Here is a 14419-nt window from a genome sequence, read left to right on the forward strand (position 1 = left end):
TAAATCCCACCACATTTATTCAGATCTCATCCACATAGCCGGGATTCCAGCTGGAAAATTGACATTCAATTCATTACGTGTAATCATAGCCTAATGGGGGTTGTAGTCCGAAATAGCATTTTACAGCAATTCTATCATCCACGTTACACTGAGGAGCTTCCAGTAATCGTGACGTCACCGTATGGGATGGCGGCGCTCCGGTGACGTCACAGCGGCGCGTGCAGATTCTCCATAAACTTTGTGTAGAATTTTTCTGAAAGACAAAAACAAAATATTAATAAATGTCCGACTGGCACAACACGCACGCCTTTACCCGAGAACATGAAAAACCATCCTGATCTACTTCTCACAGCTGAGGGTTTGTTACAATGTATCAGTCTATGTAAGACCTAGGTCAGGGCAGATTTTTTTTTTTCTTCCTCGTCTCGGACTAACGGTTTAGACCGCGTGATTACTTTATAGGTCAGTAGATCCTGAGACAAGACGCTACTCACTGCGTGGGGCGGCACGGGGCGGCACAATCTACAGTCCCACGCTTTTTCAAAAGCTCAAAAGATGTCAGTTGCGAACAGTCAACGTTTCCATTGACTGTTTATACAACGTGGATATAAAGTAGCAGTGACGAGCTGCAGCTCAACCGTGTGATGTAGTGTGATCATGTGATCGCTTCTCCCCAGGATCGGCGTGCTGATTACCGAGGGAGCCTGTAGATCATGATCAGCAGATCCCAGGGAGCAGGCGGTAGAGATGTGGGCTGATATACGGAGGCTGCTCGGCCCCTACAAACCCGCCGGTCACTACAGGAGGGTGTGAGGCCGGCCTGGCGTTCCCTCCCTCCAGCTCCCACGGGGTTAAGATCACCCTCCCCGCGTCACCTGCGTCCGGCTGGATGTGTCCGTGCCGCAGGAGGAAGTCCAGTATAACCAGAGCGCAGTTGGGTTTAAAGTCTTCAGTGGCGATGGAGTCTTTCACCTGTAGGGCGAGAAAAAACCCGTCACGCCGAGACAGTCCCCACTCTGCTCCCCAGGGGCCCCCATATTACCCACCTTATCCAGGGGCCACAGATAAAACTCCTGCACCTCTCCGTCCCCTACACGAGGCTGGAAGGACTCCGGAACCTCCAGATCAAACACAAACTGGCACTCCAGGTACAGGGCATCGTCCTGCCTATAGGCGTAGCTGTGAGGGCAGAGGAAGAGTCACCACCCAGATAGACCACCCCGATCATAGGGGCGCCGGCGATCAGCTGACTGCTGCGGGTCCTGACACCCCCGGGAGACATGGCGAGCCCCCTCTGTGACGTCCATATGTCCTAATAGGCTATATGGACTAAGGTGGTCTTAAAGGAGAACCCCAATACATGGAAGGCATCACCTGGAGCCGCAGTGTATGTGGGCACTGCCGCGGGGGCTGCAGTGTGCGGGGGCAGGGGCACCACCGCAGGTACCAACATCATCCTCATATGGGGAATTTTACATCTACTAAACAAAAGAAAAAGGCAAATCTCGATGTGATCGCCCCGTAGGCTCTATTAGGGCACATAGAAGTAAACGGGGGTCCCGACCCCTCCTGCGTTACATGGACGTCACACATTTCGCCGCCTCTAACTTCACACGTTTCCCCCTCATGTGCCCCTCCGGCTCCACATTCCCCTCCCTCTAGAGACGCTGGACCCGTCCCCGGACCTCACCTTACAGTCCCGGCGGCTCTGGCTGTAGATGCAAGGGATTCTGGGATACACGCCTCTTCTGTACACTCCTTAAGGAGGGTCTCCCACACCCCGGACCCGGCAGAGATCCCACCAGCTGCCTGTTAAAGAGACAGTCGCCAAATAACCCAGAACGGGAGGCGATCATCAGCATTACATCTTATAGACTGGAGCTCCCCTTTAATTATATTCTGGCCGCCATATTGGACCGCACCAAACGTTTCCAGAAACTCGTTAATGCGTCAAACTCCTGTCATGCGCCTCGGAGCCACACGTGGCCCAAAATATCCAGAAATCCACCAACACGGAGGCGTCATCCGGAAAACGGGAACTTATTATATAAGTGCAAGCCCCGCCCACATATATATCTATAGTTATATCTCCTCACCAGATGGTCCAGCTTCCCGGGGTAGGAGGGTTTTGTCAAAGAACGTCTTGCGATCCACATGAAGACGTCCGCACCTCTACGTAGAAATCCATTCACGTGGACGCCGTATCGGGGAACTCCGAGGAGAGCTGGGGGAGGGGATAGGAGAGAAGACGATACTTATAAATAGATTGCACGCTCCTGGGCACAGCGTCACACTTCACGGTAATTTGACATCACTCACGTGTAGCCGCTCGCTCCATGCGGAGAAGAGGAGGATCCGAGAATAAACCCTTCACATCGTAGAGCTGAGGACGAGACAAGTAACTAAATCATCTCACGCCAGAGCCGCGGGCGCCGATCACACGGGGAACTCGTGATCACACAACAAGGAGCGGAACAATCAGAGAGATTAACGGAGGCAAACGCTCAATCTCTGCAGGAAACACGGATATAAAGGGCCAGTAACCCTAAAGTCACCAACTTATATCACTGCTGGAGTGTAATAAGAGGCACGGCTGATATCAGTCACATATGATGTAATGTCTCTGGAGGATATAATAGTACTGGAGTGTTATAAGAGGAGCGGCTGATATCAGTCATATATGATGTAATGTCTCTGGAGGATATAATAGTGCTGGAGGGATATAAGAGGAGCGGCTGATATCAGTCACACATATGATGTAATGTCTCTGGAGGATATAATAGTGCTAGAGTGATATAAGAGGAGCGGCTGATATCAGTCACACATATGATGTAATGTCTCTGGAGGATATAATAGTACTGGAGTGATATAAGAGGAGCGGCTGATATCAGTCACACATATGATGTAATGTCTCTGGAGGATATAATAGTGCTGGAGTGTTATAAGGGGAGCGGCAGATATCAGTCACATATGATGTCTCTGGAGGATATAATAGTGCTGGAGTGATATAAGAGGAGCGGCTGATATCAGTCACATATGATGTAATGTCTGGAGGATATGATAGTACTGGAGTGTTATAAGAGGAGCGGCTGATATCAGTCACATATGATGTAATGTCTCTGGAGGATATAATAGTGCTGGAGTGATATAAGAGGAGCGGCTGATATCAGTCACACATATGATGTAATGTCTCTGGAGGATATAATAGTACTGGAGTGATATAAGAGGAGCGGCTGATATCAGTCACACATATGATGTAATGTCTCTGGAGAATATAATAGTACTGGAGTGATATAAGAGGAGCGGCTGATATCAGTCACATATGATGTAATGTCTCTGGAGGATATAATAGTACTGGAGTGATATAAGAGGAGCGGCTGATATCAGTCACATATATGATGTAATGTCTCTGGAGGATATAATGGTACTGGAGTGATATAAGAGGGGCGGCTGATATCAGTCACATATATGATGTAATGTCTCTGGAGGATATAATAATACTGGAGTGATATAAGAGGAGCGGCTGATATCAGTCACATATATGATGTAATGTCTCTGGAGGATATAATAGTGCTGGAGTGATATAAGAGGAGCGGCTGATATCAGTCACATATGATGTAATGTCTGGAGGATATAATAGTGCTGGAGTGATATAAGAGGAGCGGCTGATATCAGTCACATATGATGTAATGTCTCTGGAGGATATAATAGTACTGGAGTGATATAAGAGGAGCGGCTGATATCAGTCACACATATGATGTAATGTCTCTGGAGGATATAATAGTGCTGGAGTGATATAAGAGGAGCGGCTGATATCAGTCACATATATGATGTAATGTCTCTGGAGGATATAATAGTGCTGGAGTGATATAAGAGGAGCGGCTGATATCAGTCACACATATGATGTAATGTCTCTGGAGGATATAATAGTACTGGAGTGTTATAAGAGGAGCGGCTGATATCAGTCACATATATGATGTAATGTCTCTGGAGGATATAATAGTGCTGGAGTGTTATAAGAGGAGCAGCTGATATCAGTCACATATGATGTAATGTCTCTGGAGGATATAATAGTACTGGAGTGATATAAGAGGAGCGGCTGATATCAGTCACATATATGATGTAATGTCTCTGGAGGATATAATAGTACTGGAGTGTTATAAGAGGAGCGGCTGATATCAGTCACACATATGATGTAATGTCTGGAGGATATAATAGTACTGGAGTGATATAAGAGGAGCGGCTGATATCAGTCACATATGATGTAATATCTGTGGAGGATATAATAGTACTGGAGTGATATAAGAGGAGCGGCTGATATCAGTCACACATATGATGTAATGTCTCTGGAGGATATAATAGTACTGGAGTGTTATAAGAGGAGCGGCTGATATCAGTCACACATATGATGCAATGTCTCTGGAGGATATAATAGTACTGGAGTGTTATAAGAGGAGCGGCTGATATCAGTCACATATATGATGTAATGTCTCTGGATGATATAATAGTGCTAGAGTGTTATAAGGGGAGCGGCTGATATCAGTCACATATATGGTGTAATGTCTCTGGAGGATATAATAGTACTGGAGTGATATAAGAGGAGCGGCTGATATCAGTCACATATGATGTAATGTCTCTGGAGGATATAATAGTGCTGGAGTGTTATAAGAGGAGTGGCTGATATCAGTCACATATGATGTAATGTCTCTGGAGGATATAATAGTGCTGGAGTGTAATAAGAGGGGCGGCTGATATCAGTCACATATATGATGTAATGTCTCTGGAGGATATAATAGTGCTGGAGTGATATAAGAGGAGCGGCTGATATCAGTCACATATGATGTAATGTCTCTGGAGGATATAATAGTGCTGGAGAGTTATAAGAGGAGCGGCTGATATCAGTCACATATGATGTAATGTCTCTGGAGGATATAATAGTGCTGGAGTGATATAAGTGGAGCGGCTGATATCAGTCACACATATGATGTAATGTCTCTGGAGGATATAATAGTGCTGGAGTGATATAAGAAGAGCGGCTGATATCAGTCACACATGATGTAATGTCTCTGGAGGATATAATAGTACTGGAGTTATATAAGAGGAGCAGCTGATATCAGTCACATATGATGTAATGTCTCTGGAGGATATAATAGTACTGGAGTGATATAAGAGGAGTGGCTAATATCAGTCACACATATGATGTAATGTCTCTGGAGGGTATAATAGTGCTGGAGTGATATAAGAAGAGCGGCTGATATCAGTCACACATATGATGTAATGTCACTGGAGGATATAATAGTACTGGAGTGATATAAGAGGAGCGGCTGATATCAGTCACATATGATGTAATGTCTCTGGAGGATATAATAGTACTGGAGTGATATAAGAGGAGCGGCTGATATCAGTCACACATATGATGTAATGTCTCTGGAGGATATAATAGTGCTGGAGTGATATGAGAGGAGCGGCTGATATCAGTCACACATATGATGTAATGTCTCTGGAGGATATAATAGTGCTGGAGTGATATAAGAGGAGCGGCTGATATCAGTCACACATATGATGTAATGTCTCTGGAGGATATAATAGTACTGGAGTGATATAAGAGGAGCGGCTGATATCAGTCACACATATGATGTAATGTCTCTGGAGGATATAATAGTGCTGGAGTGATATAAGAGGAGCGGCTGATATCAGTCACATATGATATAATGTCTCTGGAGGATATAATAGTGCTGGAGTGTAATAAGAGGAGCGGCTGATATCAGTCACATATGATGTAATGTCTCTGGAGGATATAATAGTACTGGAGTGATATAAGAGGAGCGGCTGATATCAGTCACACATGATGTAATGTCTCTGGAGGATATAATAGTACTGGAGTGATAAAAGAGGGGCGGCTGATATCAGTCACACATATGATGTAATGTCTCTGGAGGATATAATAGTGCTGGAGTGATATAAGAGGAGCGGCTGATATCAGTCACACATATGATGTAATGTCTCTGGAGGATATAATAGTGCTGGAGTGATATAAGAGGAGCGGCTGATATCAGTCACACATGATGTAATGTCTCTGGAGGATATAATAGTACTGGAGTGATAAAAGAGGGGCGGCTGATATCAGTCACACATATGATGTAATGTCTCTGGAGGATATAATAGTGCTGGAGTGATATAAGAAGAGCGGCTGATATCAGTCACACATATGATGTAATGTCTCTGGAGGATATAATAGTACTGGAGTGATATAAGAGGAGCGGCTGATATCAGTCACACATATGATGTAATGTGTCTGGAGGATATAATAGTGCTGGAGTGATATAAGAAGAGCGGCTGATATCAGTCACACATATGATGTAATGTCTCTGGAGGATATAATAGTACTGGAGTGTTATAAGAGGAGCGGCTGATATCAGTCACACATATGATGTAATGTCTCTGGAGGATATAATAGTACTGGAGTGATATAAGAGGAGCGGCTGATATCAGTCACATATGATGTAATGTCTCTGGAGGATATAATAGTACTGGAGTGATATAAGAGGAGCGGCTGATATCAGTCACATATGATGTAATGTCTCTGGAGGATATAATAGTACTGGAGTGATATAAGAGGAGCGGCTGATATCAGTCACATATGATGTAATGTCTGGAGGATATAATAGTGCTGGAGTGATATATGAGGAGCGGCTGATATCAGTCACACATATGATGTAATGTCTCTGGAGGATAGAATAGTGCTGGAGTGTTATAAGAGGAGCGGCTGATATCAGTCACATATGATGTAATGTCTCTGGAGGATATAATAGTACTGCAGTGATGTAAGAGGGGCGGCTGATATCAGTCACACATATGATGTAATGTCTCTGGAGGATATAATAGTGCTGGAGTGTTATAAGAGGAGCGGCTGATATCAGTCACACATATGATGTAATGTCTCTGGAGGATATAATAGTACTGGAGTGATATAAGAGGCGCGGCTGATATCAGTCACACATATGATGTAATGTCTCTGGAGGATATAATAGTACTGGAGTGTTATAAGAGGAGCGGCTGATATCAGTCACACATATGATGTAATGTCTGGAGGATATAATAGTACTGGAGTGATATAAGAGGAGCGGCTGATATCAGTCACACATATGATGTAATGTCTCTGGAGGATATAATAGTACTGGAGTGATATAAGAAGAGCGGCTGATATCAGTCACATATGATGTAATGTCTCTGGAGGATATAATAGTGCTGGAGTGATATAAGAGGAGCGGCTGATATCAGTCACATATGATGTAATGTCTGGAGGATATAATAGTACTGGAGTGTAATAAGAGGAGTGGCTGATATCAGTCACACATATGATGTAATGTCTCCGGAGGATATAATAGTGCTGGAGTGATATAAGAGGAGCGGCTGATATCAGTCACACATGATGTAATGTCTCTGGAGGATATAATAGTACTGGAGTGATATAAGAGGGGCGGCTGATATCAGTCACACATATGATGTAATGTCTCTGGAGGATATAATAGTGCTGGAGTGATATAAGAGGAGCGGCTGATATCAGTCACACATATGATGTAATGTCTCTGGAGGATATAATAGTACTGGAGTGATATAAGAGGAGCGGCTGATATCAGTCACACATATGATGTAATGTGTCTGGAGGATATAATAGTACTGGAGTGTTATAAGAGGAGCGGCTGATATCAGTCACATATGATGTAATGTCTCTGGAGGATATAATAGTGCTGGAGTGATATAAGAGGAGCGGCTGATATCAGTCACACATATGATGTCATGTCTCTGGAGGATATAATAGTACTGGAGTGATATAAGAGGAGCGGCTGATATCAGTCACACATATGATGTAATGTCTCTGGAGGATATAATAGTACTGGAGTGATATAAGAGGAGCGGCTGATATCAGTCACATATGATGTAATGTCTCTGGAGGATATAATAGTACTGGAGTGATATAAGAGGGGCGGCTGATATCAGTCACATATGATGTAATGTCTCTGGAGGATATAATAGTGCTGGAGTGATATAAGAGCGGCGGCTGATATCAGTCACATATGATGTAATGTCTCTGGAGGATATAATAGTGCTGGAGTGATATATGAGGAGCGGCTGATATCAGTCACACATATGGTGTAATGTCTGGAGGATATAATAGTGCTGGAGTGATATAAGAGGAGCGGCTGATATCAGTCACACATATGATGTAATGTCTCTGGAGGATATAATAGTACTGGAGTGTTATAAGAGGAGCGGCTGATATCAGTCACACATATGATGTAATGTCTCTGGAGGATATAATAGTACTGGAGTGATATAAGAGGAGCGGCTGATATCAGTCACATATGATGTAATGTCTCTGGAGGATATAATAGTGCTGGAGTGATATAAGAGGAGCGGCTGATATCAGTCACACATATGATGTCATGTCTCTGGAGGATATAATAGTACTGGAGTGATATAAGAGGAGCGGCTGATATCAGTCACACATATGATGTAATGTCTCTGGAGGATATAATAGTACTGGAGTGATATAAGAGGAGCGGCTGATATCAGTCACATATGATGTAATGTCTCTGGAGGATATAATAGTGCTGGAGTGATATATGAGGAGCGGCTGATATCAGTCACACATATGGTGTAATGTCTGGAGGATATAATAGTGCTGGAGTGATATAAGAGGAGCGGCTGTTATCAGTCACACATATGATGTAATGTCTCTGGAGGATATAATAGTGCTGGAGTGTTATAAGAGGGGCGGCTGATATCAGTCACACATATGATGTAATGTCTCTGAAGGATATAATAGTGCTGGAGTGTTATAAGAGGAGCGGCTGATATCAGTCACATATGATGTAATGTCTCTGGAGGATATAATAGTGCTGGAGTGTTATAAGAGGAGCGGCTGATATCAGTCACACATATGATGTAATGTCTCTGGAGGATATAATAGTACTGGAGTGTTATAAGAGGAGCGGCTGATATCAGTCACATATGATGTAATGTCTCTGGAGGATATAATAGTGCTGGAGTGTTATAAGAGGAGCGGCTGATATCAGTCACACATATGATGTAATGTCTCTGGAGGATATAATAGTACTGGAGTGTTATAAGAGGAGCGGCTGATATCAGTCACATATGATGTAATGTCTCTGGAGGATATAATAGTACTGGAGTGTTATAAGAGGAGCGGATGATATCAGTCACACATATGATGTAATGTCTGGAGGATATAATAGTACTGGAGTGATATAAGAGGAGCGGCTGATATCAGTCACACATATGATGTAATGTCTCTGGAGGATATAATAGTACTGGAGTGATATAAGAGGAGCGGCTGATATCAGTCACACATATGATGTAATGTCTCTGGAGGATATAATAGTACTGGAGTGATATAAGAGGAGCGGCTGATATCAGTCACACATATGATGTAATGTCTCTGGAGGATATAATAGTACTGGAGTGTTATAAGAGGAGCGGCTGATATCAGTCACACATATGATGTAATGTCTCTGGAGGATATAATAGTACTGGAGTGATATAAGAGGAGCGGCTGATATCAGTCACACATATGATGTAATGTCTCTGGAGGATATAATAGTGCTGGAGTGATATAAGAGGAGCGGCTGATATCAGTCACACATATGATGTAATGTCTCTGGAGGATATAATAGTGCTGGAGTGATATAAGAGGAGCGGCTGATATCAGTCACACATATGATGTAATGTCTCTGGAGGATATAATAGTACTGGAGTGATATAAGAGGAGCGGCTGATATCAGTCACACATATGATGTAATGTCTCTGGAGGATATAATAGTGCTGGAGTGATATAAGAGGAGCGGCTGATATCAGTCACACATATGATGTAATGTCTCTGGAGGATATAATAGTACTGGAGTGATATAAGAGAAGCAGCTGATATCAGTCACACATATGATGTAATGTCTCTGGAGGATATAATAGTACTGGAGTGATATAAGAGGAGCGGCTGATATCAGTCACATATGATGTAATGTCTCTGGAGGATATAATAGTGCTGGAGTGTTATAAGAGGAGCGGCTGATATCAGTCACATATGATGTAATGTCTCTGGAGGATATAATAGTACTGGAGTGATATAAGAGGAGCGGCTGATATCAGTCACACATATGATGTAATGTCTGGAGGATATAATAGTACTGGAGTGATATAAGAGGAGCGGCTGATATCAGTCACACATATGATGTAATGTCTCTGGAGGATATAATAGTGCTGGAGTGATATAAGAGGGGCGGCTGATATCAGTCACATATGATGTAATGTCTCTGGAGGATATAATAGTGCTGGAGTGATATAAGAGGAGCGGCTGATATCAGTCACACATATGATGTAATGTCTCTGGAGGATATAATAGTACTGGAGTGTTATAAGAGGAGCGGCTGATATCAGTCACATATGATGTAATGTCTCTGGAGGATATAATAGTACTGGAGTGTTATAAGAGGAGCGGCTGATATCAGTCACACATATGATGTAATGTCTGGAGGATATAATAGTGCTGGAGTGATATAAGAGGAGCGGCTGATATCAGTCACATATGATGTAATGTCTGGAGGATATAATAGTGCTGGAGTGATATAAGAGGAGCGGCTGATATCAGTCACATATGATGTAATGTCTGGAGGATATAATAGTACTGGAGTGTTATAAGAGGAGCGGCTGATATCAGTCACATATATGATGTAATGTCTCTGGAGGATATAATAGTACTGGAGTGATATAAGAGGAGCGGCTGATATCAGTCACATATGATGTAATGTCTCTGGAGGATATAATAGTACTGGAGTGTTATAAGAGGAGCGGCTGATATCAGTCACATATATGATGTAATGTCTCTGGAGGATATAATAGTACTGGAGTGATATAAGAGGAGCGGCTGATATCAGTCACATATATGATGTAATGTCTCTGGAGGATATAATAGTGCTGGAGCGTTATAAGAGGAGCGGCTGATATCAGTCACATATGATGTAATGTCTCTGGAGGATATAATAGTACTGGAGTGATATAAGAGGAGCGGCTGATATCAGTCACATATGATGTAATGTCTCTGGAGGATATAATAGTACTGGAGTGTTATAAGAGGAGCGGCTGATATCAGTCACACATATGATGTAATGTCTCTGGAGGATATAATAGTACTGGAGTGATATAAGAGGAGCGGCTGATATCAGTCACATATGATGTAATGTCTCTGGAGGATATAATAGTACTGGAGTGATATAAGAGGAGCGGCTGATATCAGTCACATATATGATGTAATGTCTCTGGAGGATATAATAGTACTGGAGTGATATAAGAGGAGCGGCTGATATCAGTCACATATGATGTAATGTCTCTGGAGGATATAATAGTGCTGGAGTGATATAAGAGGAGCGGCTGATATCAGTCACACATATGATGTAATGTCTCTGGAGGATATAATAGTACTGGAGTGATATAAGAGGAGTGGCTGATATCAGTCACACATATGATGTAATGTCTCTGGAGGATATAATAGTGCTGGAGTGATATAAGGGGAGCGGCTGATATCAGTCACACATATGATGTCATGTCTCTGGAGGATATAATAGTACTGGAGTGATATAAGAGGAGCAGCTGATATCAGTCACACATATGATGTAATGTCTCTGGAGGATATAATAGTACTGGAGCGATATAAGAGGAGCAGCTGATATCAGTCACACATATGATGTAATGTCTCTGGAGGATATAATAGTGCTGGAGTGATATAAGAGGAGCGGCTGATATCAGTCACATATGATATAATGTCTCTGGAGGATATAATAGTACTGGAGTGATATAAGAGGAGCGGCTGATATCAGTCACATATGATGTAATGTCTCTGGTGGATATAATAGTACTGGAGTGATATAAGAGGAGTGGCTGATATCAGTCACACATATAATGTAATGTCTGGAGGATATAATAGTGCTGGAGTGATATAAGAGGAGCGGCTGATATCAGTCACATATGATGTAATGTCTCTGGAGGATATAATAGTGCTGGAGTGTTATAAGAGGAGCGGCTGATATCAGTCACATATGATGTAATGTCTCTGGAGGATATAATAGTGCTGGAGTGATATAAGAGGAGCGGCTGATATCAGTCACACATGATGTAATGTCTCTGGAGGATATAATAGTACTGGAGTGATATAAGAGGAGCGGCTGATATCAGTCACACATATGATGTAATGTCTCTGGAGGATATAATAGTACTGGAGTGATATAAGAGGAGCGGCTGATATCAGTCACACATATGATGTAATGTCTCTGGAGGATATAATAGTGCTGGAGTGATATAAGAGGAGCGGCTGACCTCACACGTGATAGGACTATGAGCAGCGTTGTTTGCGGTGTCCTCACCTCGTCCCTCCATTCCTGGAGACAGGGGAAGACGTCCCGCCCTCTGAGTGCCTCCATCACCTCCTGTACGGCCCGCGTCCGCTCGTGGGTGGAGCGCAGACGATCGCTCATTTCCAGCCTTGCTCCGGAGTCTTTATATAACATGAAAACGTCAGAATCCTGCGCCAGAACCTGCGCCACCGGCTGCGTCACCCAACCGACTCGTTGTCCCTGGATACAGAATGGCAAACAACCTGCGGAATAAGCAAACACTCACAAACACGCAGTGGGAGTGGTATTTACTGAACACATGGTTACACTACATTCCCCGCTACCTGCGCGTTGCAGATTATTCAGTTTTAATAGCAGCTCCAGAACTCGTTCAGACCACGCAGTCGCCATAGCTGTGCAGAGGGTAATACAGTCCACTCCAACTGCAGAGGAGACAATACACAGTGCACTGCGCTGAAGGAATGAGCACAATCCAGTCCTGGGTCACTGCAGATTACACACAGTCCACTCCACCTGCAGAAAAAGTTTCAATAAAATATAATGTACTCCATCGACAGGCTTTAGAAAATGCAGTCTACTCCAACAGTAAAAAAAAAAAGTACAAAACGACAGCACAGCCAGCTGCACAAGACACAACAGTCCCCTCCTCCTGCAGCGCTCCCCGAGGAGCAGGGCTGTGGTCACGTGTCCTCTTGGGGCGTGTTATATTAGAATTATCAGGAGAAAGATCATGGGATCAAGTTGTACAGCCAGGAAGTGTCTCAGGATGAGGAGGCGGCGGCGGCCATGATTGTGGAGACCAACAGCCAGGGCGACCAATGACAGGGACTGAATAATCTCCAGCTGCTGTGTATCTAATCCCATCATGTGTGATACTGTCTGCTGTGTATCTAATCCCATCATGTGTGATAGTCTGCTGAGCTGTGTATCTAATCCCATCATGTGTGATACTGTCTGCTGTGTATCTAATCCCATCATGTGTGATAGTCTGCTGAGCTGTGTATCTAATCCCATCATGTGTGATACTGTCTGCTGTGTATCTAATCCCATCATGTGTGATACTGTCTGCTGAGCTGTGTATCTAATCCCATCATGTGTGATACTGTCTGCTGAGCCGCTGTATCTAATCCTATCACGTGTGATACAGTTTGAGGGCGTGCTGTATCTAATCCTATCATGTGTGATACAGTCTGAGGGCGTGCTGTATCTAATCCTATCATGTGTGATACAGTCTGAGGGCGTGCTGTATCTAATCCTACCATGTGTGATACAGTCTGAGGGCGTGCTGTATCTAATCCTACCATGTGTGATACAGTCTGAGGGCGTGCTGTATCTAATCCTATCATGTGTGATACAGTCTGAGGGCGTGCTGTATCTAATCCTACCATGTGTGATACAGTCTGAGGGAGTGCTGTATCTAATCCTATCATGTGTGATACAGTCTGAGGGCGTGCTGTATCTAATCCTATCATGTGTGATACAGTCTGAGGGCGTGCTGTATCTAATCCTATCATGTGTGATACTGTCTGCTGAACTGTGTATCTAATCCTATCATGTGTGATACTGTCTGCTGAGCTGTGTATCTAATCCTATCATGTGTGATACTGTCTGCTGAGCCACTGTATCTAATCCTATCATGTGTGATACTGTCTTCTGAGCTGTGTATCTAATCCTATCATGTGTGATACTGTCTGCTGAGCTGTGTATCTAATCCTATCATGTGTGATACTGTCTGCTGAGCTGTGTATCTAATCCCATCATGTGTGATACTGTCTGCTCAGCCACTGTATCTAATCCTATCATGTGTGATACTGTCTACTGAGCCGTGTATCTAATCCTATCATGTGTGATACTGTCTGCTCAGCCACTGTATCTAATCCTATCATGTGTGATACTGTCTACTGAGCCGTGTATCTAATCCTATCATGTGTGATACTGTCTGCTGAGCTGTGTATCTAATCCTATCATGTGTGATACTGTCTGCTGAGCTGTGT

General features: G+C 43.4%; 1 protein-coding gene across 3 annotated transcripts in view; it reads right to left on the reverse strand.

The window, feature by feature from the left end:
* Positions 1-14419, reverse strand: part of LOC142708448 (uncharacterized) — a 16126-nt gene continuing 1707 nt past the window's right edge. For 2 of the 3 annotated variants that reach the window (XM_075848370.1, XM_075848369.1), the window contains 8 exons: positions 12749-12938; positions 12435-12667; positions 2320-2383; positions 2097-2224; positions 1691-1809; positions 1047-1179; positions 876-972; positions 1-253 (listed from right to left, as the gene is read on the reverse strand). In XM_075848370.1, coding sequence (XP_075704485.1) covers positions 207-253; positions 876-972; positions 1047-1179; positions 1691-1809; positions 2097-2224; positions 2320-2383; positions 12435-12667; positions 12749-12815 — 888 coding nt within the window. In that variant the 5' untranslated portion in view covers positions 12816-12938 and the 3' untranslated portion in view covers positions 1-206. Of the gene's footprint in view, positions 254-875; positions 973-1046; positions 1180-1690; positions 1810-2096; positions 2225-2319; positions 2384-12434; positions 12668-12748; positions 13098-14419 lie in introns of those variants that run through there. The other variant, XM_075848371.1, reaches the window with a different exon arrangement.

This window comes from Rhinoderma darwinii, unplaced genomic scaffold, assembly GCF_050947455.1.
Source record: "Rhinoderma darwinii isolate aRhiDar2 unplaced genomic scaffold, aRhiDar2.hap1 Scaffold_3905, whole genome shotgun sequence".
NCBI lineage: Eukaryota > Metazoa > Chordata > Amphibia > Anura > Rhinodermatidae > Rhinoderma > Rhinoderma darwinii.